The 26,721-nt window shown below is 43.0% G+C and overlaps 3 protein-coding genes across 4 annotated transcripts in view; all 3 read left to right on the top strand.

The window, feature by feature from the left end:
* sdk1b (sidekick cell adhesion molecule 1b) overlaps positions 1–12,156 on the top strand; it is a 236,004-nt gene extending 223,848 nt beyond the window's left edge. For both annotated transcript variants that reach the window (XM_076728478.1, XM_076728479.1), the window contains exons 38-46: positions 3,428–3,614; positions 3,700–3,837; positions 3,923–4,084; positions 4,389–4,514; positions 6,017–6,181; positions 6,802–6,939; positions 8,576–8,696; positions 9,504–9,633; positions 10,121–12,156. In XM_076728478.1, coding sequence (XP_076584593.1) covers positions 3,428–3,614; positions 3,700–3,837; positions 3,923–4,084; positions 4,389–4,514; positions 6,017–6,181; positions 6,802–6,939; positions 8,576–8,696; positions 9,504–9,633; positions 10,121–10,426 — 1,473 coding nt within the window. In that variant the 3' untranslated portion in view covers positions 10,427–12,156. The remainder of the gene's footprint in view (positions 1–3,427; positions 3,615–3,699; positions 3,838–3,922; positions 4,085–4,388; positions 4,515–6,016; positions 6,182–6,801; positions 6,940–8,575; positions 8,697–9,503; positions 9,634–10,120) is intronic.
* A 1,823-nt stretch (positions 12,157–13,979) lies between these two features.
* Positions 13,980–19,645, top strand: LOC143319876 (uncharacterized). The gene is made up of 2 exons (XM_076729122.1): positions 13,980–14,215; positions 15,331–19,645. Exon 2 carries the CDS (start codon positions 15,463–15,465, stop codon positions 18,538–18,540), a length of 3,078 nt encoding a protein of 1,025 aa, XP_076585237.1. The 5' UTR covers positions 13,980–14,215; positions 15,331–15,462; the 3' UTR covers positions 18,541–19,645.
* A 1,065-nt stretch (positions 19,646–20,710) lies between these two features.
* gpank1 (G patch domain and ankyrin repeats 1) lies at positions 20,711–25,635 on the top strand. Its single transcript, XM_076729655.1, has 4 exons — positions 20,711–21,827; positions 21,913–22,054; positions 22,142–22,217; positions 23,779–25,635. Exons 1-4 carry the CDS (start codon positions 21,372–21,374, stop codon positions 24,218–24,220), a joined length of 1,116 nt encoding a protein of 371 aa, XP_076585770.1. The 5' UTR covers positions 20,711–21,371; the 3' UTR covers positions 24,221–25,635.
* Positions 25,636–26,721: the final 1,086 nt, after the last annotated feature.

The following is a 26,721-nucleotide window of genomic DNA, read 5'->3' as shown; positions in this document are numbered from 1 at the left end:
TGGAAAAGCACACGGCTGCACTTAAAATGCCTCCATTCTTTTCTTGGAGGGGTTTTGCTCTGCTGCACCTTCAAGTGTCCTATAGAGACGAGAGAAAGAGAGAGAATTAAGTTAGAGGAAGAATCTGAATATCCCTTAATGGTTTCAATATCACTCCTCTGCCCGTCTTCCCCCTCAACTCCCCTGTCCCACCCCCCCACTCTTAGTACTTCAAACACAAGGTTATCTGTCCTGCTTTAGACACATTGATTTCTACTGGAGTAGTGGGGGAATAGAGAAGAAAGAAGGGAATGTAATATTTGCAGAGTGAAGGAATGAGATGAGCAAGTGATCCCTGTAGAATCCTGATTAGAGCAGAGGATCGAGGGAATACGTTTAAACTACCAGAGACGGACAGACACGGGGAGGGGAGCGTGAGGCTGAGGGGTTAATGAGATTAAGACGAGGGTAATAGAGCAAAGAAAGAATGTGTAATGAATTTATAGGTTCTGGCTTCTGTTAACACCCTGACTCTTTTAGCTGAGCAGCACAGACGCCAGGTAGGACTGGAGGTAGGCTTCACTGCAAGTGTGTTTTCGGCACTTGGAAGTTTACTGAAATGCTCCAGAGGGCTTGTTAAACTCACTGAAGATGATGGGCAAGGAGGAGCAGACGATACCAAACAATGCTAGTCCTGTCAAGTGGAGTTTCCCACACACTCCAGATGTAAAAGGTTAGCAAATCTTAATCTGGGCGGATTTTGTGCAAACCATATTTTGAGTGACGCAGCCCACAGCTATAGATTTCCTTTGTAGTATCGACTGGTAAGAATTTATTATATAAGATCGTTTTCAACTTAAAGACACTAGCAACATCCATCATGCTGTTTGTACCAAATTAGGTCAGTCATTTCTAACAGGAGAAGCTGCAGACACAAACAAAAACCTGAAATTGATAAGCCGGTGCCTCCTTCGCAATCAAACATCCAGCTGCTGTTTTTCATCAAGCCTCAAGATCCTAAATCTTTAACAAAAGGGATTGTTGGAAAATCCATTTAAGGTTCTAGATCTTATCAAATCATATCTTAATCATGTTCATGACAGCTTCAGATTGTTTTTTTGGACTAATCCTGATGGTCTCACACTCTCACCAAATACCAAAATAGATCCTCTAAACAACAGTAGAACGGATTACAAAACGGCCTGGATTTTTTTTTACGAAACCAAGTTTATTAACAGCTAAATGGAATAATCCCTTTTAAGCAGAGAGTAAAACATTTTTATTTTAGATTGAGCGTATGGACGAGTTAGTCCATATCTCATTATTGTAAGAGCATGTGGAAGGACAGAGATGGTATAATGCTGCCCTCAAGTGCTACTCATGCTGCGACTTCCAAGTTTGGAAAGTGTAAATATAGCTTATGGTGCTTTGTAGAGCTTCCTGTTTGGAATAATAACAAAATGAACCCATTTACAAAAAGTAGCTCTTGGCTGTTGTTTTACTTTATAAGCCAGACTGCTCAGAGACAGTTTATGTTGGAGAAAACAGCTGCATTGAATGTACATATCACATAAAACTGCTACAGAAATCATAACATTGAATACTATTTGCTTGAATTGCCAAATAAAATGATAATTCACTTTTTCCCTTTTGCTGCCACAGATCCGAAACCATTTTTGAAACATCCCTGCCAAATGTTAGGTGTCATTGAAGAGCTCACTGAACCCACATATTTTCTGATATTCCATGGAGGACGGCATAAAGTCATAGCAAGAAAACTACATGTTGTTGTTGGCTTTCGTGACAGGGATGCCAAATACATCAAATTAAGCGTATTAAATCAATATCTGGCAGTTTCTCACTTTGTATTCATGGTGATGGTCGACACACAGGAATCTGACATGATGTTCAGTCCATCTGGGCTTAGAAAAGCGACGGTTTCATGATTTGATTACAGTTTGAATGAGCCAAGGAGCCAGCCGGATGCCTGTCAGTTAAAACGTCCACATGCTGCGGATGAACACCTTCAAAGCCAGAACATACTGCTTTCTTACATAATTGCTTTTCAGCGAATTTGCTCTTAAAGCTAAAACAATTAAGCTTAAGATAAATTAGCCATCAAGAGAATAAGTACTGTCAATACCGCTGTGCCTGTTTCCTCACTGTAAAGGCTCTTGTGTATACAAGATACTTTTCCTGATTCATTTCTAATGCATGAGGCTCAACCACCTCTGTAACCTTGCTGTTAGAGGTATCTGATATGGCTGTATGTGTGGGGAAAGCCAAGGCAGTCCCCATGTTTGCTGGGCTCTCAGCTGTTGTGTGAGACATTACTATATGAAAATATGAAATTAAATGAGATGCAGTGATTTGCAAAAACATAGAATTAAAGTAAGTAGCTGAAGGTTTAAAGACTGTTCCAGTGAATATGCACCTGTCCAGCACCGTTAAGAGCAGGAGGCAAGCTGTTTTAATGCATCAAACACATGTTACTGGATATGCATTTATATAGGCTGATTACTGGCAGTGCGATATTAAGCATATTGCTTTTTCTTTTTTCACTCATTACGTTCAGCCTGTTTCATTAAAAGTGTGTGACCTAGGCTACAATATAAAGTCACACATTCCGGATTTCTACAATACTTTTTCGCAAGTCACCACCATCACATGTGTGAAACTTTACCAAGAATGATAAATTGGTCTGTCTACGATGCCAAAAAGCCACAGAAACATTATCCCTCAAAGAAAACTAACACAGAGTCTGAACTTTAAGCCTACTTCATCATAGCTTTGAATATGTTTTACTGAAAAAAGCCATTTTTGGCATCATTAAATTGTGATATTCACAAACTAGAAAGCTGATATTGATCTCATGGTACTGAGTGCAATAATCAGCGGACCTTTGTTCAGTTTAAGCTTACAAGTATTGAGCAGAGCGTCCCGTGTGTCTTCATTACTGGCTGATGTCATGGAAGTTAATGGTCATGTCTGTGATTACTGGTTCCACATAAGCATCCAGCATGAAAGTCTGCTACTTTTTTATTGTTTGTTAACTTGATTGGTTCAAATGAGCAAATGATGTTAGCTCTACTTCCAACACTGAAACAGCTCTGATGAGACATCAACACAGCGTTCTGGTTGTAACTTCCATTTAATGTCACTCAACGTATGATGAAATGATGTATTTCAACTGAGCTTAGTGGTCAGGGGTTTAAGAATTAGATCTCACAAATCCTTCCATAACCAACTTGTCCTCCTCGTAAAACAGCACCTGAGCTCTCTGTATTATAAGGATCGATTAGGAGACCTCAGGAGGAAAGGACAGAAAGTAAATAATACATTATATAATTGGAAGAGATGGAGTGAGGGAGAGGAGACCGTAGGAGCAGTGCAGGTAGTTTGGAGTAGAACAGAGCCAGCGTCGCTGACGTGGTTTCCTGTGTTGCAGATCCACTACTGGGAGAGGGACAAGCAGAACCAGAGCGAGAAGGTCAAGATGATTTTTGTCCCGGACACCCGCGTGCATCTCACCAACCTGACCAGCTACACGCCTTACCTGGTCACTCTGACTGCCTTCAACACGGCAGGAGACGGCCCACCCAGTGACCCCCGCGGGGCCCGCACCCTGCAGTCTGGTAGGGAGTGAAGCATCATATTTTAGTCTTTTTAATCTTATTTTATTCCTCTGATTTCATTTGTCATCCTCCGTGTGTCCCGCAGCTCCCAGCCAGCCCAGCTACCTGTCCTTCTCAGAGGTGACGGAGGGAAGCGTCAATGTGTCGTGGGGAGCTCCACTCACTCCTAACGGACAGGTGGAGGGCTACAGGCTCATCTACCAGCCCACTGCTCCTGTACAAGGTATGCACACATGTGCTTTATGCACACACAAATACATGTTGAGGGGGACACTGACATTCACTTTCGACTGTCTGTGTGAGAGCAGGAGTGAGTAAAGTGGTGACAGTGGATGTGAGAGGCAGCTGGCAGCGATGGCTGAAGGTCCGAGACCTAATCAAAGGAGTGACGTATATGTTCAGTCTTCAGGCCCTTACAGTCAGCTATGGACCACCGATAGCAGCAAACATCACTGCTCAGCCTGTGCAAGGTAGGCATGGCCATAACTCTGTGTGCTGTGTGAGCGTCTCTACTTGAAATGACCATGTTGTGGGGACAAATGTGTTATTATAATCTATTTATAGGGACTCATCTAGGATATACTGTCCTATCCTGTTCAGTGTTTTCATTTGATCATGTTCAGTTATTTTATGTTTGTTGCACTTATGTCAATAAACTAACAAACTAACCAGCCATTGTGGTGAAGGTTAGGACAGGAAATGAACGTACATCAACACAGTCTCTTCCCCCAGTGACAAAAACAAGTATGTGTGTGCCTCTGTCTGACACTGCAGGCTCCCCTGGGACACCTATGGAAATGTCCATCACCAAGACGTCCTCTGCGCTCACTATCCACTGGTCAGAGGGAGATATCGGTGCAGCGCCTGTCACTGGATATGTCATTGAGGCTCGTCCTTCAGGTAAGCTCAAACACAAAAGCGACACCTGCCTGATTTGCGCCTTTTCCTTTAATTCTTTTCATCCATCAAGCAGGTTGAAGGGAATTTTCAACACATTTAATGCCAATGTCCAATCAGTGTCGATGGTAAATGTAATCGTTTAAGCAATGAATTCCTCAGTACCTGCTATATTGATGGAGAAAGCTGAATTCTCCTGCTCACAGAGCGACGGCAGCAGTGCCTACATGTACCAGGGGTCATTCTGACGCCCACGCCCATGTTGCCATGTATCACCATCCTAATTACTTTGTTGGCCAAAACATAGTGTCAGGTGACAAAAATACTTACTCGGTGGTCATCTTGGCCCTGCTGGTCTTGTATTTCCCAGTTTATTTTCAGGATCCTGAAGAAGGTCTCCAATACACCTCTGTCCAAGTGAGGAGAAAAACTTTTATGCTTAGTAACACACACAGGCGCTGTCAGGGTTGGCGTCGGTGACAGCATCCAACAAAAAGTGCCTACGCTGAAATTCATTGCAGCAAAATGATTTAGTTTCTGCTGGCATCGGAGGGCAATTCGAGCAAAGGCACCACCAGTCCTTGCTTGTTCTCGGCACCTCGGGTTCTAGATGGTCCCCGCTGGCCTCTTGCACAGCCAAAGCAGCCACATCCTCGGCCTCTCTCAGCTGCATTTCTTTCGCTGTACTCTTGCTTGAATAAATGCAGCTGAGTCAGCCGAAATACTGTAAAATGTATCCTCGTCTAAGAGGTTTAAGAGGCCATTCTCACTGTGGGAAACATAGCTGGCTTTCATACAAGCAAAGAGACCAACGTTTTGTTTTTTTGAGCAGCATCTAGCACGCCCCCGGCTACCCAGAGGCCTAGACTACAAATCCAGGATGAAGGCTGTAGTTCGTCTTTGCCCCCAACTATGTCACTGTACACATCAAATGCCGGTGCCGGTGCCAGAAGAACAACAGATGTTGGAGCAGGAGAACTCAGCTTTCTCCATCAATATAGCACACAGCAAGGAAATTAGTGCTTCAATTGACTGCATTTTCCATCAGCACTGATTGGACATCCACATAAAACGTGAAGGAATTTCCCTTTAAATACTGCCTTGCACTAAACCTCACTGAGTGCAGCTTTCATCAGATTCATTAAGACCTGCTGTGCAAATCAAGTCAGCTGCAATTTTCTAATAAAGATCAACAGAGGTGTAATACCGAAAGCAAATGGTTGAGGGAAGCTGTCTCTGGTATTCATCCACCACTGATAATAAAGGTACTAGCCATTTTATTAATAGTAATAACAGTAATCATCATCCTTACCACATTGACATCATTATCATTTCAAATGTAATTTGACAATTTTTCATTTTCTTTCATCACATTGTGACAATTGAAAGAGAATAATTCTCACATGAAGCACCATCTTTGCCTACTCGTCCATCAAACTGAGACACTCACTCTCTCTCTCTCTCTCTCTCTCTCTCTCTCTCTCTCTCTCTCTCTCTCTGTGCAGATGAGGGAGTGTGGGATTCCTTCATCAGACTCCTCCCTCCCAGCAGCAGGTCTGTCTCAGTGCCGCTGGAGCGCCTGAGGTCGGGGATCAGCTACGAGTTCAGAGTCATCGCTGTAAATCGTTATGGTTACGGACAGCCGAGCACACCCTCTGCTGCGCTTGCTGGTAAACACACACACACACACACACACACACACACACACACACACACACACTGATGGAGGTCAGGCTAATGAGCAAATCCAGGATGATCCAACTTGCATGATTGGAGTTTGACTGCATTTCTAGTCAGATGGAAACACTGTGGGAAGTTACTCTGATCGGTATGTGTCTGCTGCCATCTAGAGGCAGAGTCACACAACTACGGCTGCGCTCATATCTGCAAACAGAAGACAGCCTGAAAGTCTCTCTCCATTTTTGTTGGTGCCAAATTCAGATATTTATCAGTAGATTAAATATTAATGAAAAGCATTAAATCCAGGCATTTATCCGTCTTCCTCTGTCTGACCTTATAAACTGATCTGAAAGAGAAACTTCCAGTCATCTGAAGTGTTTGTGTCAAATAGTTTGAGTCATCAGCAGGCTGAGTCTTATGTAAGAAAACGCAGTGTCTCAGCTGAAGAGTCGGTCCTCCAAATATATGATTTTCACACTTTGAAGAGTGTTTTCTGGTCCTGTGGGACAAACCAAAGCTCCGATTTGAACAAAGGAAAAGAGAAGTTTGTATCTCCCTCATGTGTCCCTCCTTCTCTCCCCCTCCTGTTCGGTTCTGTCTCCTCCTGCAGCGCTGTCAGACCGTCCTTTCTATGAGGAGTGGTGGTTCCTGCTGGTCATGGCCCTGGTGGGGCTCATTCTCATTCTGGTCCTGGTCTTCACGCTGCTGCTGCATGGACACAGCACCAAGTACAAGGCCTGCGGCACAGGTCTGTGGCTGCGATGGTCACTCTAACGTGATGCTCGAGGCTGACAGTGATTCATTTGGGTTGAAATGTGTGTCTTTTTTCGAGTATGGTTTTTGGATGCAGTTTTCTCTCCTCGGCCACACTTACATTCGTTCCAGTCACCGTCAACAGGCTCAGCACATGTAGGGTGCATGTGATTTATAAAGTACTCCACTTTTTGTGATTCTAAAAAGTTGAGACATGCATCAGTTCACTTGTACCGTTTGTAGAGCAGAATTGCCTGCAGCAGTCTTGTTCCTACAGGACCACCTGTGAGGCTGTATGAGAGAGGAAAACAAGGTCAGCCTTGTTCCTTCAACAGGATGATTCGGGACAAACAGCTCCCTGAAGCATCTCAACCAAAATGATCTCCCTGAAGCCTCGCTGTAATTTCTGTGGGTTTTTGGATCTTGCTTTAGGTCAATGCTAAAAATAAGCTTCTTAATTAACACAAGTTTTTGGTATTAATTTAGGTTATGCAAGCTAATTAAAAAATTCACAACTTGCAGCTATAACTTAAGTAAAACTAGAGTGTCTAATCCACAGTGAGATGTCGTTTAACTGGAATGAAAATGACTGTTGACAGGCTGTAAGAGGACTTCTAACACTTACACACACATTTTACCCATTTATCAGCATCTTACTGTATCAGGTATCTACTGTATAAAAGCTTCAAAGTTTGCATGAAACAGTTCCCATTTCTGCAGTTTTAGCTAAAGCCCCACTCAGATCGGATTCAGTCCTCCATCCACAGTAAAAATACAGTAACCAGTTTTTCATACTCAGACCTAGACTGCTCCATCATATCTCAGCTCACACCACCTCCACAAGGTCAGTCAGGGAGCTCGGCAGCCTGGAGTCTTACCCAAGGATGCTCACTAACATGGATTGAAGGACAAACTCTCTCCTCAGTTTGACAACAAAAAAGTGTTGGTTTGTCTGATGTGTTGCCCAGTTAGTCTTCTAAAGCTCTGGTTCTTAACGTTGAGGCTTTTCTTCCTGTTTTTATGCGAGTTTCTTCTCCTCTCAGGCTTCCTGTGATGTTCTCAGCGCAGCAGTGCTGTTACAGTCATTTGCATATGTGTGTGTGTGTGTGTGTGTGTGTGTGTGTGTGTGTGTGTGTGTGTGTGCAAGCATGCATGCCAACAGCTGTAATGCAAAGTTAGCCCTGACAAGCGCAGGTTACATCAGGACAGCTGTTAATCTGAGTTGCCAGGGAAACCTTGGCACAACCTCTGGGCAGTGGAGCGATCAAACAGTGAGGGAGGTGCCGTAGGAGGAGAGGGTGCAGGCAGGATGAGCACACACACATAAACAAGAGGGAAGAATGAACGGGAGTCAGCATCAGTTGGCACGTTGACATTGTTTTCTTTATTGGTCCAATTTTTATGGTTATTGATGGATACATTACAAGATGTTGTGTGGTTACTCCCTGAATGCCAAATTGGGCATCCCAATTGAATTTGCTCCTTATTCTCAGGCCTGAGAGGTCACTGAATACACAGCGAATAAAACAGGGGATTGAACAGAAACTCAGAGTACAGAGTTCGACTGAACTGCTTTGAATTTTAGAATTTATCCAAACCAATTTCATCTGATTTGTCTCGTTTTCCTCCAGGGAAACATGTGTCCACGGCAGAGGAGTCAGTAACTCTGGACAACGGAGGTTTTACTGCTCTGGAACTCAACAGCAGAACACTGAACACCAAGAACTCCTTCTTGAAGAAGAATGGGACCAGGTGTGCACTCACACTCACACACACACACACACACACACACATACACACTCTGGATTTGTTACCATATTTCCTCAAGTAGTGACAGGGGCCTTTATTTACCTCAACTGCCCAAGGTATCAGGTCTTATTGGAAGCAGGCTTATATTAAAGGCAGGCCTTTATTTGTAATTCCCTCTATTTTTGAATAGAATTTTAATTGGTCTTATGTTAGTTCAAAGCCTCGTTTTGAGCCGCTCCCATTTACCCTGCTCAAGTTACTGCATTACACTGTTAATACAAACTCAACACTTCTGTATCCATTTCAGATTAAAAACCCTCTACCTTTCAGTGGACAGAAACTTCTTTATCAGGCTTTTATTGTGAAATATTTGCAGGAATGTGTTCAGGAAAACTCTTTGGGATTCAACATTCCCATGGCACTTGAAATATAGCCCCCCGGTGGTGCTTGTACGTTACTATAAAATAGTTTGGTTGACATTAACACACACACACGACTAGTGACAGAAATCGGACAATAATACTAAATGTGAGTAATCCAGAACTACAAGGTGTTTAAAATATCATGATTGTTGAACTTATTAAATTAAAAGGATGGAAATATACACTATGCTTAGTTGGCATACAAATAATATGACCACCCTTATTTTTTGTCCTGGCCTCTATTTGAGACTTTTTAATTTTTGGTGTCAATCATGCCCTGGCCATTATTTGAGACCTGGCTTTTATTTGACTACTACTTTTATGTAAAGAATACAGTATTCAGTTCTTATAGATGTTAAATGTATTGTTAATGTGTGTGCGTGTCCAGGTCTCCTCCCAGGCCCAGTCCAGGTGGTCTTCACTACTCTGACGAGGACATCTGTAACAACTATAATGGAGCCGTGCTCACTGAGAGCACCACACTCACAGAGAAACCCACTGAAGTCTCTGAGTCAGAGGTATCTCTCTCACTCTCTCCCTCTCCATCTGTCTGTTTCTCTGCCTCTCTCTCAAATTCAAAGGCTCGATTGGCCTGAGAGGAAAGAAACCTGGCGTTAAAAAGAAACTTGTGTCACGAAAGCAGCACAAAATTTTGTGTCATTAGCCTGTGGTGTTGCTGGTGGAAGAAAAAAAAGAAAAGGTGGCGGTGGAAAATAAAGAGAAACTGCTCTAAATCACTGAGCTCTCTCCAACCTTCTGCCTCCACTGTGGACTCAGTAGACTGAATTGGCCGTCTCAGAAATATACCATGTGATTTCTGCATCTTCAGTTCAATTTCAACCTTTGCCATCTGCCTCTACTGTCAAATGATGGCAAATGTGACTAAACTAATGGCCAGGTAGTGGTCAGCCAGCCACAGATGCTTTCAACCTTTCATGCTGACACTAATATTCCATCCCCATTATGTGTCTGTGCCTCTCTCTGATGAACTGTGTTTCCATCCAGTTAACAGACAGCGACTATGAGGACGAGCAGCCCAAGCACTCCTTCGTCAACCACTATATGAGCGATCCCACCTACTACAACTCCTGGAAACGGCAGCCCAAAGGCCTGAAAGGGATGAGCACTCCTTTTGCCTACGAGGAGTGTGCCACTGCAGACACGGAGCCCTACTACCAGACCGTGGTCACCCAGCACAGCACAGGCGGCGCATACACACCCACAGGACAGCCTGCACACACACACGTCAACCCCAACACCAACCCGCCGGGGTCACGCACCCCTGTGACGGGATTCTCCTCATTCGTTTGACTCTAGAGACAAAATCTGCACAAAGTGATACACACACGTACACATAATGAAGGAGGGGGGCCAGTGTGTGTTTGCACTAGAGGAGACAGAGCCGGCAGCTTCGGAGGAGAGGGGAGGACGAGATGAGGAGACGTGGGACGGACTGGTGATGAAACAGCCCTTCATGCCCCAAAGAACTAAACCTCCACTTCTCACTCGCCTTCTCCCCCCGTTCACAAAGATCCTCACTGTGTCGACGAGTGTGTATGTTGCTCTCCTACTCTGTCACTGTGCTTACACACACAAACACACACACACAAACACACATACACGCACATACACACACCGGTGTATACCACCAGATATTCATACCTATTCCAGAGACTCTCTAATGAGAGCTAAGAGGGATGACTACCTGAGTCAGTCTGTGTAAATGTGGAGGAGCGGATGCAGCCTCGAAGTGGTGGAACCTGGAATTTCTGCACAAAGCTTCTCTGTTTTCTGTAATTACACATAAGTGCACAAATACACACACATACACTCACTGATGCACCATTTCAGCATCTCCCACTGGGAGAGAGGACCTTCAAGGTTGAGGAGAATTACTAAAAGACGGCACAGAAGGGAGCAGCTTTTGTTGACAGACTGGTTCGTGTACACAAACATGGAGCTGTCAGCTTTAAAATACCACCACACAGAGGAAAAGAAAAAAATGACAATAATCACAGTTTTTGGACTTGATAAAGGACGGAGAGCGAGCGTGGGTGGGGTTCTTCAGAACAGAGGGAGGCATTCTCACACAGAGTAGTGCTTGGTTTCAGGAAGTGATACGTGATATTTGGGGGTTGGGTTGGACTATATGAAAACCATGTTTTTTTACTGTCTACTGCCTGTTGTCAGCGCTCCTTACCGCAGCCTCCCAAGCCATAATGCTTGCACTGAGCCGAACCCCACGCATTTCATCTTGATTCTATTTGAAATTTTATTTTTTACAAGTTTGAGTGTGTGTGTTTGAGTGTGACACACGAGCATGTGTGTATAGGTAAATGGCTCTATGCGCAGTTTAGAAGCCTGATCATCTGTCTCTGTTGTTCATTGCTAAGCAAAGTGTGCCATTGTATGTATGTTTGTATTTTTAAGATGGATTTTGTACAGGGAAGCCCTTTTTACTTGTGTGCAGTTGTATGTAGTTTGGCCATGTTTGTGTTATTCAGAGCAAATAGTGAAACCGCGCTGGAGCAAGTCTTCAGCTCCACTGACCATGAGAGGGAAAAGAAGCAGACAGAGTCAAGATTCTTAAAAAAATAAGTGACAGTGAATGAGTGTGGAGCAAGATCACGGGATATTTTAGAGAATCAGTCTACAGTCAGACAGAGTGTGATTGAACTTTGAGTCATCAGGCCCCACTGTCTGGACCCTGGCCTTATCTCCAGCAGCCAGGCGGGCACACACGTACTTTGTACCTCTCTTTAATTGCAAACAAAAATCATCTGTAAGTTTCTGCTCATGTATAATTTAAAGATTCTCCTCCCAGCAGCCTCCCTCACTCTGTCACGCTTGTTTTGAGTCCCATACAGTGTGTGAATAAATGGTCATTGTTTAACCATGTGTCTTTTTGTTCTGCTTTAGTGCTGGGACAGCGAACATGTCTCTTTGGATCATCCCCCACAACATTAACTGAATTAAAGATGCGCTGTAACATTTTGTAACTGCCTCAGTGACCCTGAACTGAACTGTCTGTCTCACTGAACTTTCTTAACCGGGCCTGTCAACATTGTTTTTATATTTTATTCAAGTTGTAAAAGGGGGGTAGGATCAGAGCTTTATCAGCTGTTTTCTATTCATTCTAATCTATCAGTGTTTCAGTGCTCTGCTCAGTGTGTGAAGGGCCTGCAGGATGTGAAACTGATGGCATCTGGTAGCTGAATGCTTCAACAATTATGTAAGAGACAGTTCAGCTGGATATGATCATGGTGTCATATGTTGTCAAGAGAAATATACAAGAAATATATCTTCATGAGGTTATGCAGCCATGCAGACACACCCTCGATTCCTAAAAAGTTTGGAAGCTGTGCAATAAAAAAAAAAAGAATGTGATGATGTGCTAATCCTTTTTGACATATGTTCAACTGAACACAGCACAAAGACAATAGATTTAATGTTTGAGCTCATCAGCTTCATTGATTTTTGTAAATATCTGCTTATTCTGAATCTGATGCTGCAACACGTTTCAAACAGGTCGGGACAAGAGCAACAGGAGACTGGGAAAGATGTGGAAAGCTTTGCTTCGTTTGAAGATGTCTATGTCTAACTGATTTTATTTATGTTTTGCACAGCATCCCAACTTTTTTGGAATCAGAGTTGTTGTTTTAGTTTTATTTGTCCAGATTTTGAGACATTGTCTCTGAGATTTTTGCCTCCACTCGAATACAATGGAGGGAAATGAAATTTTGTTCCTGATTCTCAAAGTCTTCAAACATTTTGCTTAAACAATTCATCAGTATGTGCGTCTTTCCAGACTCGATTCACTTTAATTGTCCTCAGTGGGCAGTTGGTTGTGCAGCAGTGAAACACAAGAAGCTCATAAATATATCATATGAATTCAAAAGAGAAATGTGTGGAGCAAAAAAGCAGAGTACCCGAGTGAAAACAGTGTAAAAATCTGTTCAATTATGAATGAAATGAAATTTTAAATCAGATTATGTAGAATTTAGATTCTTCTTTGTCATTTGGGCCATTTTGACCCTCTAAAATATTCATTATGAATATTCATTGCATGATCAAAGACACGCTGCTCTCACTGGTGAAGATTGTAAATGTGGTCTGAGCAGCTCACAGTCGATGTAGCCCCCAAAGGATGAAGAAAATGACACTGTGTTCATGTTTTTTTCCTTTTTTGTTTCATCCCCAAATCCTGCTAAATATTTTGTGTGTGGCTGGGGTCTGTAATTAACAGTATGTAATCTGATTATATTAACCACATTTCATTATTTTCATTCTGCCTATAGAAAACCTGTGAGAAAACCTCAGAAAACCTCTGAGTGTGGCATGTTAGTGAGAACACGAGATTTCCCCCTCCTCAGACCTTGATGATGAGGGAAACATTTGACTCATTAGTTTGCCATAACGAGCTTATAAGATTCAATGCATTGTTTCACAGTCCATCAAACTACCCAGTACTGTATATGATCATGTTCAAATTACAGTAGCTCTACCTCAAGCAGGAGCAATGTGGAAATAAAACTTGCAATTTAATGCATCAGCAATTTAGTTTTGAAACTTTAATTTTGCTCATAAAACAACAATTAACAATTAATGTGAAGTAGGCTAATATAGTGGAATGTAACAATACATTTACTCAAGTATATTTTGCCGTCAATACTGGTGTACTTTTACTTGAGTAGAATTTTTGCATGTAGTACTTCGACTTCTAATTGAGTATGTTTAAACTGTGATACTACTTTTAGGACTTGAATCGTTTGAGGACCGCTGTCATGGGCCATCTGTCTCCCCGCCAGCAGGGGGCGCTGTGGGGCGGCGAACCAGACCCAGGTGGACTGTTGTGGTGCCCGGAAGAAGGACAAAGAAGGACTGGCAGCATGGCGGATGTATTTTTCACTCCATCCTTTGCTGTTTAGCGTTTTGGTGAACGGAAGATTAAGTTTGGCGGCTTTGACTCGTCGCGCCGCAGTGAGTCTCTTCAGATATCTGACCCCGCACGGCTCGGACCTGGAGCAGCCGTTTACACCGCCGTCTGTCTGTCTGTCCGTCTGTCTGTCTGCGTCGTGACTTGTGACCCAGTTTGGTTTGGTGAGTTTGCGTCTCCTCCTCCTTGATTACTCCTCTCAGAGCTCCGTCTTTCCTCGGTCACAGTGTGTTGTGTCCGTACACACCCAGAGCCCGTCAGCCGTCAGTGTGACGGTGGGGACAGATGTCAGTCCGGTTCGCTCATGTTCTGAAGTACGAGGTGAAAACCGTTAAACATGACTGCGCCGCCTTCTGTGCCGTTAGCTTCTGGTAGTCTCAATATAGCGACTTAACAGAGATCTCATCTCAGTTTATACTATTTTCTCTCCGATGACAGCATCCGTGCTACAAACACAAGGCCCCCTGACAACAGCTGAACTTCCGCTGTGAAACAACAAACATCTGTAATCCCTGACCAGTCCAGGGACCCCTTAAGGTCTCCCGATCCCCTGACAGGGCCCCAATCACATCATCATCTGCCAAACAGATGCTGCCGCAGGTGCCGCCCCTCGCACCAGTTGGTTGATTGCAGTCACGTGATGTTAAATTCAGGGCTGGAAGTGAAAACTGTTAATAAAGAGATGAAGGGTGACTAACTGAGAAAATAAACTATGTTGGTGCTCACGGTAACCTCGCAAAACACGTTTTGGGCCATAACTCAAAAATTTCTTGTCACTAAATTTCAGATAATGTCTCTTAGTGATGGAAGTGATGGCAGTTTATATCCCAAAGGTCGAAGGTCAACTTCATTGTGACATTGTGAGGTTCTGCTAATAAAACTTTCTGGCCATTATTCAACACCATAACTCAGGACAGATTGCGACCACATTTCACATTTGTAGCTCTGCAGCAGCATTACATTTGCAGCATCGTAGCCCATCACAGTGAGTTTGCATGAGTTTCGATCAGTCTTCTTTCCGTCTGTCCTGCAAACCCCCAGTCTTTATGGAAGTACAGGACAGTCGTAAATTGTATAAACTCTCAAGTATTGACAAACCAGTTTAAAAAAAACTGAACATTGTTACCTTCATGAAAGTAGGATTTACTCATTTATCATTAGTTTTAGCTAGTTGCACCTATGAACTGAGTGTATATTGTATTACAACAGAAAAGCATTGCATACAAAGGAGCTGAGCCTGAAAACTAACTTGTGTTTGTTTCTTTCACTCTTTTCCTAGGCTGACCTGAGAGGGGTGGAACATCATGATCCTGAACACGGACCAAAGAGGGTTTCTTCTTAATTCAATGACTCTTACCTGAGTCGAAGAAGAAATAAAATCAGCCTCAGGGAGAAGAAAAACACCAAAACAATGGGTGAAGTGACTGTCGAAGTAGAGGAGGAAGTGACGAAACAGGACTTATCCTTTGAACCCCTCCCAGAGCCACTGCTGATAATCCTGTCCCCACCTCCACCTTTCTTACCTGTCCCTGGTGAACCGACCATGTTTTGGCATAAGTGGCTTAAAGCATTTGAACACTACGTCGAAGCGCTCGGTGAAAACGAGCTCGTCGACTCCAGCAAGTGTGTGCTCTTACAGAACTGCCTCGGTCCAGAGGGCCAGCGTATCTACGCAACACTGATCCAGAGTGAAACCACGTATGCAGCAGCCATCTCAGTGCTGACGGTTTTCTTCAGCTCTGATCGCACCTCTCAGATGTACCGCCTTAAATTTCATCAGAGGGCTCAGATGCCCGGAGAGACTGTAGAGCAGTTTGTGTCTGCGTTAGAAGAACTGCTGAGGCCTTGCAGCTATGGAGACATACAAGACAAACTTATCCTGGATCAGCTCATTGAGAAAACAAACTGGCCACAACTCAAAGAGAGGCTGCTGCTGGAAAGGGAAACTCTGACCTTGGACAAGGCGTTGGTTATCAGTAAAGAGGTTGAATCTGCTTTAAATGAATCTGAACTGTTTGGTGTTCACGAGGTCAGTGTGGATATTGGAGATGATTTAGACCCTCCTGTTCAAAAAAAGGCCAAAAGAGGACGGCCTCGGCGCGGGGAGAGGAGGGCGAAAAACAAAACAAAACCACGCTCAAGTAAAACTCCGACAAGATCATCTAGATACAAAGATAATTACTACTATATCAATGATAAGCTGTATTACAGTGATAATGATGGCGATGGTGAGATCAATCTGGCTGATAATGGGGCACAGTGGATGGAAGATGAAGGCTGTGACAAAGGAAGTGATGGTGTCGATGATGATGATGATGATGATGAAGGTGAAGAGTATGTAATTTCTTCATCTAAACTAAAAGGCCCGTACTGCCCCATATGTACTGGCAGGCGCTTCAGAGATGCAAACAAGCTCGCCAGACACATGAGGACGCACACGAAGGAGAAACCGTTCAGCTGCCCGGTCTGTGCAATGACTTTCAGTCAGTCCTATCACACAACCCGACACCTGAGGAACCAGCACGGCGCAGGCCCGCACGTCTGCTCCACCTGCGGAGAAAGTTTAGGGAGCTTTGCAGAGCTGCAAAGTCACAAGAGGGCGCACACGTCACAAGTTCTGTCATGTCCCGTCTGTCATGAAAAATTCACAAACAGTGGTGTGTTTTTTGGTCATATCTTCTCACATGGCAAAGACCGGTCTACCCAGACAGAGGTACAGAATCCCCAGCGAAGTGATGAGGCGAAAAAACAAGAAATAATCCAAACACGTAACAAGGATAATCACAGGAGTGATGATTGCAACAATAATGCTGCTGAGAATGGCGCTGACTCTGCTCATAGTGATTCTCAGGATAAAGAGTCTGAAGTTAGTGTTAAGACCGAAGATAAGGACAGCGATGAAGCCAAATCTCAGGATGGAGGCAGTCAGGAAGAAAAAGTTGCCTCTAAGATTAAAACGAAAGGCCATTTCTGTCCCATTTGTGTCAACCGGCGCTTCAGAGGGCCAAACAAGCTCGCCAGGCACATGAGGACACACACAAAGGAGAAACCGTTCAGCTGCCCGGTCTGCGCTATGACCTTCAGCCAGTCCTACCATATGACCCGACACCTGAGGAACCAGCACGACTTAGGCCAGTACATCTGCCCCAAATGTGGGAAGAGTTCAAGTAGCTGGCTGGAACTGAAAGCACACAAGAAGACTCATGCAGTAGAAGGCCTGACGTGTCTCGCATGTGACAAACAGTTCAAGGAGAAGGCTGCACTTGTGAGTCACCTTAAATTACACAAAAAGGTCCAGTCTAGCCCGCGAAGCCTCATCTGCGATGATTGCGGCAAAGTGTTTGGTCGAATGTATCATTTGAAAAGGCACATTGTAACTCATCGCAAAGGATCGAACAGCGAGCATTACACGTGCCCTGATTGTCAGAAGAATTTTGCCTTCCCAGAAGACCTCAACAAGCACCTGGAGATTCATGTGAAAGAAAACAATGGGACTTGCCCTAAGTGTAATGAGACCTTCAGTAGTCCAGAAGAACTGGACACGCACATGGGGGTTCACGACAAGTCTTACACCTGCAAGACCTGTGGGAAGAAGTTTAAGGTCGAGTATGCGCTGAAGAAGCACGAGCAAGGCCACCAGGATGAACAGTATTATTGTTCATTGTGCCGCAAACGCTTCATCAAGCTGTGTCACTACAAAAGGCACATAATGGTCCACAACAGACGGGAATCCAGATGTCCACACTGTGACAGCGTCTTTCTACGGTTAACAGCTTTGAAGTATCACCTGCGGACTCATACAGAGGAAAGACCATACCAGTGCACCTGTTGCATTGAGACCTTTGAGGAGAAGGAAGATCTGGAGCAGCATTGCCTCAAACACAGGAAATTCAAGAGGGAGAGGCCGTACTCGTGCACTCGGTGTGATTACGCTTTCTCCACGCTGATTGAGCTGACGGAACACATGAGCACGCATGAGGGCGAGCAGCCGTTGAACTGCCCCGTCTGCGGCAAGACTTTCCTGAACAAGAACAAGCTGGAGAAGCACCTGAGCATCCACACAGGGGAGAGACCTCACCTCTGCTCCATCTGCGGCAACGGCTTCCCCTCAGCCGCCAGCCTCAAGTTACACATCCACATCCACACCGGAGAGAAACCCTTCCAGTGTTCGCAGTGCAGCAAGAGCTTCAGGTCGTCCAGCGGCCTGCGGCTGCACAGCAGGCAGCACATGGAGGTGCGGCCCAGCTACGTGTGTCCCGAGTGCGGCAGAACTTACGGCCGCATGACGGAGCTGAAGATGCACCAGCGCTATCACACGGGGGATAAACCGTACGCATGCACCTGCTGCAACAAACGCTTCATTAGCAAAGACAAACTGAATGTCCACATGAGGGTGCACACAGGGGAGAGACCGTACTCCTGCCCACACTGTGGACAGACATTTACACAGACCGGGGACAGAAACAGACACATCAGTAAATACCACTAGTTAGATACCGTTGTACTGAACTCATGTGAGGCTTTGGTTGTTGCTTTTGAATGATCGTGCTGGTGGTTTTGCATGTTTCTATGGGTAGGCAGCATCAAGAGTCGATTCAGATTCCATTTTTTGTTAAACAGTTTGAGAAAGAATAAGAAACCACCAACGGCTGCCACGAACGCTAAATTGTCGTAAATCATGAGGTAATGTGATTGTATTTGAAGAATATAGATACTTGTAGAAAAAAATAAAAATCCAAAACACTGCAATGTAAGTTCTTCAATCAGTCAACCAGAGATCAATCACCACCTCTCTGACACAGTATCAGCAAATATTATGGCATTACAAGTTTTACTAGGACTATGTAATGCTGGGGCTGAACATCACTTGTTAACCAGCACGGGCCTTGTTTAACCAGCCATGCTTTTCAAATGTTAAAGGTAAACACACGCAGGCAGTCTTAAAGGAATTGTGCAGTAATAAAACAGACCTAAGATTAACAAATTATCAGAGTAAGTAAAGAAGAATCTGTGCAAGCTTCCTGTAGTTGACAATTATCGATACTTGGTGCTGAAAACACATTTCATTTGGTACCAAATAAGTATTAGGGCCATGTTATTGGATTATTCTGGGATTTCTATTGTTCTGGTCACTGTGTAAATGATAAGGTGTTACAGATTGGAAATTGTCGTTCTGTCTGTTTCTTAACCAGTGATGATTCAGTGTTTAGGTTTGTTCTACTGCTTCTCGCAAAAATGACATATAAGCAAACCATTAATGGAATCATTATTTTTGGAGTATGGATTGTACTTTTACACGAGTGACGTGTAAAGACATGCACATGGTTCTTTGACATCAGAGCTTTTATGTTCCATAGTTTGCCTTGTGAGTTGGTCAAGAACCGGATATAATCATGGCCACTCAAATGACCCTAAAGATTTCAGAGATCATGTTTCACTACTCGTCGTCCTCCCCACCGCACTATGTTTGTCTGCATATTATGTTTGCTCTGTTTCAGTTTCTGAAATATTTTCCTGTTGGCATCTCTGTAACCAAGCATTTCGTAACTGTGTTTAGAAAAGTGCCATGAAAATAAAACTATTATTCACTGCTAGCACATGTAAGGAGGTTTATGAAGACGTAAACCACATTTTATTCACCTTCAGTGAAAGTGACGATCAACCAGGTGTAAACAGAATTAGGTGACTGAATGTGTCTCTATATAAACCCGTAATCATATCTATTAAGTATTTTATCAGTGTTAGATACTCAAAGGTGTGTCTATGATGGAGTGCCTTGATGCTAAATGGTCTTTTATAAATGTGTGTTGTCCCTCGGCAGGCCATTTCATCAAATCCAATCAATAAGCTTCATTGGCGTCAGTCATAAGGTCAAATGATTGCCTAAATTACGTGCTACTGCATACAACAAACTCGTACATTTTCCCTTTAGACATGTTCACAGATAGAAAACAATGGAACAAAGATAAGCAAAGGTTTTTCCTTCAGTCCTGGCATACAGATAAATATATTGCAGCCCCGAGAGCTGTTTTAGTCATTTGGTGAATATAAACCAATGTTATTGTGGAAGAATTTGAGCATATAATGTATGAAAACTAGATGAAGAAAAAAAATCCAAACTTATATGCTTGGGAAAAAAAACCTCAAAAGGATATTTTTGAGAATATGTTGTGTGTGTGAACAGGAAAAGATAATTGAATTGATAAATGAGCAGGAGCTCAGGCAGTAAAAGTAATTGATATCGTGGCGTCCACATGAGGGTGCTGTGTGAACAAAGATGATCCTGCTCTTACGCACTCAATATACAGCACTACAACAGTCCAAATAATATTAATAGTTCCGAATTTTATCCAATGTATTTATGCAAAACATTGCAAAATAAACAACATCCAAGAAACAAAATGACATCAAATGGTTGCTATCTGAAATCGAGAATCATGTTGACCAGATTGAACATTAATATTCTGCTTCCATGTTTATGCATCAGTAATAATATCCCACAAATATGAAATCTAGTAATTCATCACTAACAGGCACTGTTGTGCAGTACAAGTACATTTAGCAGATAATTCTTATCGTCTTTTACTTAAGTAAGATTTTGAATGCAGAACTTTGTCGTCTAACATACGTTTAAGGGAACATCCAGTCCGACAGGTGGCAGCACTCACCTGCAGATAACGTTGCGTAAGAAACTGTGTACAAACAGGACGAAATGAGATGCAGTTAGCTTGAAGCAGCTTCGAATTAATGAAGAAAGTAGTCATCTGGACCATTTTTGAAGTGACTTGGGTAATGTTGCCAAATAAATTGCCTTTGGTGATATTAAATTAACAAGCTTGTATGTGTCTAAACGTTAATGCTGACGCTAACCGAGGCTAAAGCTCGATAGCTTTGTTGTGATAGCTCATTCTTAGCTTAGCTAACTTCTTTTCTGATGCCACAAGGGCTGCTTTTCAGCTGTTGTCCTATTCGGATAGTTAAATTGACAACCTGTAAATTGTATTTGGTGTAATGTGGGAAACGGTGTTTCAGAATTAACCAAACAGAATACCACTCTCCCTAAACATATCAAAAAACAAGCAAGCAGCGTTAGCTTGCTAGCTTAATAGTTGACGTCAATGCCAGACTTAGTGTGAAGCAAGTAGTCAAAGAAAAATAGTGTCGAGTTTTTAGCTGACCGTAAGCTGCCATAGCAAGAGCACTGCTGCTCTTTTCAAATAGAGGGCTAGGGGGTTAGATGTAGTTATTATTCAGACTTTGTCATAACAGTAAACTGGTAAACTTTCAACCTTTTCAACCTACCACAACGCCTCACTCCTTATGGCTGCTTTAGGCTTTACTCCAGCCAGCGGCCAGGATGTTTTCAGCATTGAAACAACTCAACAATCCGTCTCTACATCAAGCAGTGCACTCAGTGGTAGGGAGGCCAGGCAGTTCTACGAAAATTTAGTGGAAGATCTGAAAGGGCAAGATGTATCAAGAAGTGCCATTAGCAAGAGAGATAATGGCAGAGGGCAACAGAATACACAGAGGAACAGAGAGTCCAGCAGACGAATGAGGAGGAGAGTCAGGGCTGCAGGGATGCAGCCGGAGCAAACGGACTCTGTGGTGCAAAGAGAGATTAGTGGTGAAAGTGAAGACAACCGAAGAAGTGAGACAAGTAACTCAGAAAGGTCAATGGAGCTCATGGGGCTGAGATTGCTTCGCTGTGCCCATGAGGGGGACATCTCCAGCCTCAAAGACCTGCTCTCAAAGGGGGTCGACATCAACTTTCAGGTACAACACTTAGTGCTCTGAGTGATTTCATGTCAGGGAATATTTTATTTGTATTTGTTTTCAGTCTCGATGGTCTCCCTTCTAGGACACTTACTTCTGGACAGCTATAATGTGTGCAAGCTGGTCTGGACAAAGAGCTGCGGTGAGGCTGCTGCTGCAACATGGAGCAGCCTGGGTTGGAGTGGTTGATACACAGGGCAGGGATGCCAAACATCTGGCGCTGGAAGGTATCAGCTGCCTCTCTTATTAGTAACTAAATTCTGTGTTTGTGTGCACAATGAAGTTGAACTCATCCATATCTGTTTTTCCCCCAGCTGGCCACAACGAGGTATTGGAGGAGTTGGAGAGCTATGGGAGAAGTCCACAGAGAAACAGACAATCTGATAACAGGTTAGCACACTCTTAAAATTCATACAGTTTAAACCAAATTTAATCAAACTTATTCATTTGAAATATCAGAAGCATAAACATGGATCCTTCTTACAACTAAAAAAATGGAACTCACCGAGCTGCCATTTTCAATTGGAATATGACAAATTTCACAAACTTTCTGTCAAAATTTGATTGGATATGTATGAGTGGGACCTTTTACAGTTCAAAAATGTGTGTGTCAGTGCTTTCTTACGTCAAAACTATGCAACCATGACACTGACATTACTGTAACTTCTTGTTACCTGTCACCTGACGTATATGCCAAGTTGAAGACAGGAATTGGCCTTTAAAGCAACAGTGACACTGAAACAGTATAGGACAAAGCAGGACAAATTCAATGATGGGGATTACAAATCAAAAAAAGATGAGTTACCACAAACAATGGTTAGGCCAAAGGTCTATATGAATCACTGGTGAAAGAGGAAAATTAAAGGCTTACATGAACACCCAGGTGTTTTCACTTATTCTCTCTGATTACACCTCTGCTCAGTCTGACAGTGGGTGGCGCTATGATGACAGTAACATGAGGTCACCTGACTCCATAGGTCTTACAAAATGCTTGATGTAACAATGTCAGTTAAACTGTAATGGAGCTGTGCCTTAGTGGCTGCAACGAGCAACAGACTGCTCAACTGTAACCAACTGTCGCTGGCACACAAATACATGTGTGATAAGCTAAAGTTAGTTAATATCCACCTTGACAGTATATTGGATCTGGTCAGACTAAATATTTACACCCTAACAGTCAACATCTATATCAAATAAAACATATATTAAAATGATTTATCTCAACTCAGTGGGATATTTCATGATTTCATTTCCTGCAAATATACACAAATTCATTTTTGTATAGATAAGTAACTCATATACTTGAGGAGCTACATATACACATTTACTAATGTATGACACATAATGGTGCGATCTCAAGCTCATTAGCCCAAATGTCAATGTCTGTCGTGTTAACAATAATCACATGCTCATGTAAGTCCACTATAACTGGAACTGTTTTTTCTTCCTGTAAGCGTTCCTTCTGTTTGTACTGGCCAGTAAATAAAAACTGAATCATTTGCAAACAAACCTGGTTTTACAATGTCTCCTAGTCCATGTATTAATATCCTTTGTACAATCATGTGTTCACAAAGTGGTGAACCTCGCTCCATCCTCGCTTGTGAACAACTGCATTTCAAGAATGCCCCTTTCATCCCCAATCATGATACTATTACCTGTTATCAGTCAGTCTGTTTACATCCCTTTATAGCAAATTTTGCTGTTTTTGTTACCATGCTTCTGCTACAGCAGCAACACAGTATGTTTGGAATAGCCACACTTGATTGATCTCAAACTGTATTGACTTCAGATAAACTGTGGGGACTGTAGATTTAGTCTCCCACCAGGAGGAACATTAGGAAGTCATTTTTTATATTACTGTACATGTGAGCTCCTTACTTGAAAGTTGTGAATCTGCTTCTTTAAAATTGCTCTTCTCACCAAGATTGTCTCATTTTCTATTTGTCCTCAGTGCTGCTCAGCCTCAGTGGTGCGATGTGTGTTGTAACAAGTACAGCAGCAGCCTGTCATCGCATCTCTCCTCCACTCTACATCAGTTCAGTTTGCAGCATCCTCCACCCACCCCTTACTACTGCCTCCCCCCCTCCAGCAACAGCTACAAGATGATGGTCCGGTGTGGCTGGAAACCAGGGGCAGGGCTGGGGCCAGAGGGTGAGGGGCCAAAACAACCGGTGTCAACTGTCTTGAAGAGAGACCAGAAGGGCCTGGGGTATGGACAGATGAAAAGAGCCAAAGTTACTCACTTCCAAGCAAGGGATCATGACGCAGTGAAACCACCATCCAAGGAGAAAGACGATAGAGGTGGGAAAGGACAGAGGAAGGAAGAAAGTAGGAGAAAAGAGCAAAGAGATAAAAACTGGGAAAGAGATTTTCGGGCCTCTTTTTATCTTTGACTTCTGCTCATAGTGACTTTTCCTGACACCCTCCCTCCCATGAAGCATCTCTTAAACATTAACCAGATCTAGGACAGAGACAAGCTGTACCTGTTGTTTGCCTCTTTTTTTGTTGATTGAGAGCAATACATATATTACAGACAGTGTTATGTCATCTCTTCTTTATTGTCTTTTTATTCACACAGAGTGAACAGACAAATAAGAAAAAAATAACGATAAAATAAACAAATGAAACAGCTCAAAGCAAAAGAAAGGAAGGGGGGAAACCAAAAGAAAATGAGCAGAGAGAAGACAGAGGGGCAGGAGGTCAACTGGGGGCAGTGTTTCCAAAGGATTGCAGTCATCAATAAAGCATTGCCATCTAATTAAAAAAAAATTGCAGGGGTTTCCTTATCTGGAGTGTTGGATTTCTTCCAGTTTGATAAGGGACACAGTGACAGATGGCTGATATGGCACATGTGTTTACTATTGGGTGAGAAGGTACCTGGAATTGTTACAAAGGGAGAGTTCATAGTTGGTTTGTGTAGTTGCATAATGCCGTGTTCAGACTCGACAATATCGACAACAAACTTTAGCACCATTACTGCTGTTGCCCAAGAGAAATTAGTGAGGTAAAGGCTATTTTGTCCAAGTGCTTCAAATTAAACTGTCCAAATCTCATCAAAAAAGCAATGCCACGGCAAATAAAAAGGTGTTTGTAAAGCTGCTGGGAGGTGTTTTCCCAAGGAGCATAATATGAATACCTTTACCCTATCTCAAAGCTGATACTGTGCTTAATTGTGGAAGCAGGTGCCAACAGGTTATTCAGTGGCCCAAAGTGGCATTGATTGCTTTCATGACGCAGTGTCCAAAAAAAAAAAAGTAGTAGTAGTAGTAGAAGTATCTCATTAAAATATGAAGTTTAGAAAAAATAAATAGCCTACTGTTGACAAAATCTGTATTCTTGCACGCCAGTAAATTATCAAATTGACATACAAATCAGATGAAATGTACCTTGAAAAACATTCAACATTAGCTAAACATTTACTGTGACGTCATCAACAGCAAATCTGCCATTTTTGGAGGGTACCAACCGTCACCTGTGCACCGTCCACACCGTCAACCCATTCAACTCAGTTTACCTCAGGTGAACTTCATGTTTGGGTAGATGGGGGAGGTATTTTAAGTGGGTAGTTAAAATTAGACATTTTAGTCGTTATTCAGATTAATACATGATACGTGTTACACAGTGAGAAGCAAAGTAGGATCATAGCCGCTCAGGCTCTGAGCAGAACTGTAGCTTATGTTAGCTACAGGGCTAAGTTTGTGTTAGGAGTGCCACTTATTGAGTGTTCACTGTTCGTGTCAAATAAAAGCTGCTGAACTAAGACAAAACGCACGACACATTGAATAAACTTCAAAACGTGACCTGTCACGGAACACAGTCAGAGACAAACGTAAGCTATCCTTGTTTCATTTTGCTAGATACCGGTAGATTAATTATGCATGACTAGCCGACGTTTTGTTAGCATTCAGGCAGCATAACGTTAGCTAATGCTAACCCTACCATTAATTAACTTCAGTTTTATATCGCGCCTTTGCTTCTGTCGAGACCTTCTCTCTATATGGGTGCTTGTCTTTTTTGTGTACTTCATACCGGAGACAGCGGCAGATGATGGCAGTGAGTAAGCTCCTCCAAAAATGGCGGTGCAGCTTTAGAATGCTCTGTGATTGGCATTTCCTGTAACAACACACCTCAACACTGACAACCTGTGGAAGTGAGAGGACAGTGATGGAGGCCTGATCTGCCCATTCACCACCACGCTAACTGATCCCAGAGCTTTCAAGCAGGACACCGACGTGCATTCACACATGAAACTGTGAGTAATAACCGTTCCCTGTTTTATAGTTTCCTCAACTCCATGTTGCCTGATAGGAATTCAGAATATCAACAAAAGACTCTGGTGTCTGAACACCGAATTCACACTGAGGAGGCAGAGGAGAAAATGGGACAGTAAGATGGGGCAATGCGGTCGGGAATGAAAGCAAATGAGGCCTTGATGGTTTCTTGTGGCTGGAAACCAGGGCCAGAGGGTGAGGGACCTAAACAGCTGGTGTCAGCTGTCCTGGAGAGAGACAAGAAGGGCCTGGATTGCCATCTTATTAAAAATTGCAGGGGTTTCCTTTTCTGGGGGAGAAAAGGTGCTTATTTTTCTAGTATTAGTATTCTAGTGCTTATTTTTTTCCAGTTTGATAAGGGACATGGTGAGCTGCTGACATTGCAAATGTATTTGTGCTGCTTATTAAATAAGGTGAGAAGGTATCTGGAGTTGTTACAAAGGGAGAGTTCATCATTGGTTTGTGTAGTTGCATAATGCTGTGTTCAGACTACAAAGTATCAAGAACACACTTTAACACAATTTCTGCTGTCACTCAAGGAGAATTCATCCAAACAACTTCAAATATTCAAACCGTTTTCTCACAAATAAGCAGTTGCGACTCAATATTTCTTTTCTTCATCA

This window comes from Chaetodon auriga, chromosome 4, assembly GCF_051107435.1.
Source record: "Chaetodon auriga isolate fChaAug3 chromosome 4, fChaAug3.hap1, whole genome shotgun sequence".
Taxonomy (NCBI): domain Eukaryota; kingdom Metazoa; phylum Chordata; class Actinopteri; order Chaetodontiformes; family Chaetodontidae; genus Chaetodon; species Chaetodon auriga.
The sequence above is the reverse complement of the archived record's forward strand: the minus strand, read 5'-3'. Positions and strand labels throughout refer to the sequence as shown.

What these genes read in the sequence shown, in the direction of transcription:
- gpank1 (XM_076729655.1), top strand. Translation starts at nt 21,372, where the DNA reads ATGGCTGCTTTAGGCTTTACTCCAGCCAGCGGCCAGGATGTTTTCAGC. An exon ending in GGGTCGACATCAACTTTCAG is followed by an intron (nt 21,828 to 21,912) that starts GTACAACACTTA and finishes TCTCCCTTCTAG; the next exon opens with GACACTTACTTCTGGACAGC. An exon ending in AACAGACAATCTGATAACAG is followed by an intron (nt 22,218 to 23,778) that starts GTTAGCACACTC and finishes ATTTGTCCTCAG; the next exon opens with TGCTGCTCAGCCTCAGTGGT.
- LOC143319876 (XM_076729122.1), top strand. Translation starts at nt 15,463, where the DNA reads ATGGGTGAAGTGACTGTCGAAGTAGAGGAGGAAGTGACGAAACAGGAC.